Source organism: Galeopterus variegatus, unplaced genomic scaffold, assembly GCF_000696425.1.
Source record: "Galeopterus variegatus unplaced genomic scaffold, G_variegatus-3.0.2 Scaffold6391, whole genome shotgun sequence".
NCBI classification, from domain to species: Eukaryota; Metazoa; Chordata; class Mammalia; order Dermoptera; family Cynocephalidae; genus Galeopterus; species Galeopterus variegatus.
In genome coordinates, this window is record NW_007732502.1 from 105,380 (window position 1) to 108,197 (window position 2,818).

The window sequence follows — 2,818 nt, forward strand, 5'->3', positions numbered from 1 at the left end:
GCGGTGTGGGTGACACCACACCAAGGGTTGCAATCCCCTTACCGATCGTGAAAAAAAGACAAAACAAAAAAAACCCAACTGTTTTTACTTGAACCAGTAAAAGCATAATTTCTTCCTAGATTTTTAGAAAATAAACATGGACATTCCAATAGTTTTTCTTCAGGTTTTCTTTTGCCTAAAAAGAGGAATGTGGGTTGGCCGGTTGGCTCAGTTGGTTAGAGTACCACCTTGTAGCACCAAGGTCAAGGGCTTGGACCCCCAAAACAGCCAGCCACCAAAAAATAAAAATAAAGAACAAAAAGGAATCTGGGATGATGGGGAGAAATTTGACTTAGGGTCAGAAATCCCTGCTCCCCACTAGCTGTGACTTGTCATTTGTCAAATGCAGCATATGAGACAGCACCCGTGGTCCCCATGATGCCCCCATCCTGATCCCAGAGCCTGGAAACAGGTTGGGCTCCATGCAAAGGGGAAGCAAGGCTGCTGATCAGCTGACTTGAAGACAGGGGAGATCATCCCAGATCACCTGTGAGAGCCCACGGTAATCACAGCATCCTTAAAAGCAGAGGAGGGAGGCAGAAGAGTCAGGGCAGGAGGTATGATGGCAGGAGGAGTGTGTCAGGGTGATGTGATGTGACACTGGACCAGCCATTGCTGGCTCTGAAATGGAAGGGCCCAGGGATGAGGGCAGCCTCTAGAAGGTGGCAAAGGTAAGGAGGGGATTCCCTTTAGAGCCTCTGGAAGGAATGCAGCCCTGCCCACACCTTGATTTTAGCCCAGGGAGACCCATATCAGATCTGTGACCTAGAGACTGGAAGATAATAAGTCGAGTTATCTTTACCCACTAAGTGTGTTCACAACAGGAAACTGGCACACCCTGGCACGTCAGCAGATGTGCATCTGGGGCTGGAGGAAGGTCTCCAAACCTGGGAGGTCTCATTCATTCCTGCGGGCAGAGACTGTGCTGTGCCCCAAGTGCACAAGTCGGGATGACAGCCCAGGCCTCTGACAGCAAATTTACTTCCGGTTATCTAGTACCTTCTAAAAATCTCAGTAAGTGAGAGGTTTTTTCTAACAGGATGAAAAAAGAAGAACTGGCAAAATAAAAATGGTCCAATATTTTCAGTAAGAAAAGTCAAAGTCTTGTTGGCTCTTGTTCTGTACATGCTTGTTCACCCACGGCTGCCCCTCATTCTCAGAGACACACCGCCTCCCTGCCTCCAGACACATGGGCCTGCCAGCTTCTCTCTGGATTTCACCCAGCTGAGCCCCTGGCTCTGCACCTGCAAGAAGTGATCACCTCTGCTCTAGGAAAAAGGGAGAAAGCCGAAACCACTGGGGTCCCTGTACTATCTCTTCTCATCTCCCTGCTGCTATACAGAAGAATTTGAATCTTTCCTTCTGCTGGCGAGTTGACTAACAACGTACCAAAGGGCCTGGAGGGAGGAGCTGGTCAAAGGGCAGCCCTGTGGGAGGCACCCACACGCAGTCCTCAGCCGGCGCTCAAGAAGAGTCCAGCCCAGCGGCTGCCCACTGCAGACCTCGGGAAGCTGGGCTCGGGCTGCGGCCTCCGCGGGCCAGCCTCTCTTTACCAGACACGCCCACAAGACACATTTAACCCTTCTCATCTTCCAGCTAAAATGAGATTTTTTTCTCTCATATATAACGTGTCTTTGCAAGGCTAAAACAATAACTGCTCATTTAAAATAAGCTATTCTATATTAGCAACAAGACATTCATATGGACGTTAAATATTAAAGAGGCCCTGGTCTTTTTCTGGGAGGAAGAGAGAGTGTGTTGAACGCTTTATTCCAGGCATCCCTACCCGATCCTACCTTGTCACAGAACACTTTGATCTGGCAGTAGGCCCGGTGCACGGGCTTGTTGCTGCGGTTGTTGTAACTATAGGTGTCAATTTGAATGTTCAGAGGCAACCCCTTCACGCCCTTCTGAGAAGAGAAATCTGTGCTCAGGCAGTTCACGGAGATGAAAACCTGCGAAGGGAAGAGACAGCTCCGTAAGCAGCAGGCACCAACAGCCAACCTCCACACAGCCTGTGAAAATACTAACATCACCGAAGTGACTCCAATATATTTTAAATAAAGCTTAGCTGCTCATTTAAAATAAATGAAGAGACGGCAGCTCTGACCTCTGTTTGGCTTCCCTTCCAGAACACCTATTTCATTTCAGCTGGGACGCGTGGCGGAGCCTGGCTGGCTTTCCTGATGTCATCATCTCCCAGTGTTTCCACTGTGGGGCTCTCTTTGCAGTCACATTAGTAACGTGGGGTACTGGAAGTTGTTATTTAGAGAAACCCAGGCGAATCTTCGTACAGCAAATGAACATGCTCTGCCTGCCCACCCCGCTTCGTTCTGGATTTTAACCGTGTTTTAATGCTTTGGAGCTCCCTTTCAACCAGTTTTGGAATTTATCTCTGATTCATGAGCACCACATAGTGGATATTATTGGAATTACAACCCCTTCAGGCCTAGGATCTATCACAGGTAGTAGTGGCTGTCACTGACCCAACTAAGTCACAGACAGGGATAAGTTTAAGTTATAAAGGGGGAACCTGTGAGAATATTGAGAAGGTAAGAGATGCTGAGGAGAGAGGTAAATCAGAGGCACAATGACAAAGGCTGGCTCTGGAAGGTGTGCAGAGGCTGACCCCGGTCTCTCGCCCCCCACTGGTCTACGCACTGTCTCTAAGCAGGAAAAAACAAAACACCCTGAAAAGATCGAGAACTTGTCCAAGTTAACAGATTTAAAAGTCATCTCTCTTCTTGCCCCCACACTGGTCTTCTCGCTGTTCCTGGAA

General features: G+C 48.6%; 1 protein-coding gene across 1 annotated transcript in view; it reads right to left on the reverse strand.

Moving 5' to 3' along the window:
* GRHL1 (grainyhead-like 1 (Drosophila)) overlaps positions 1–1,994 on the reverse strand; it is a gene marked incomplete at its 5' end in the record, with an annotated part of 22,177 nt that extends 20,183 nt beyond the window's left edge. Inside the window, one exon of the mRNA XM_008590819.1 lies at positions 1,836–1,994. Coding sequence (XP_008589041.1) covers positions 1,836–1,994 — 159 coding nt within the window. The remainder of the gene's footprint in view (positions 1–1,835) is intronic.
* Positions 1,995–2,818: the final 824 nt, after the last annotated feature.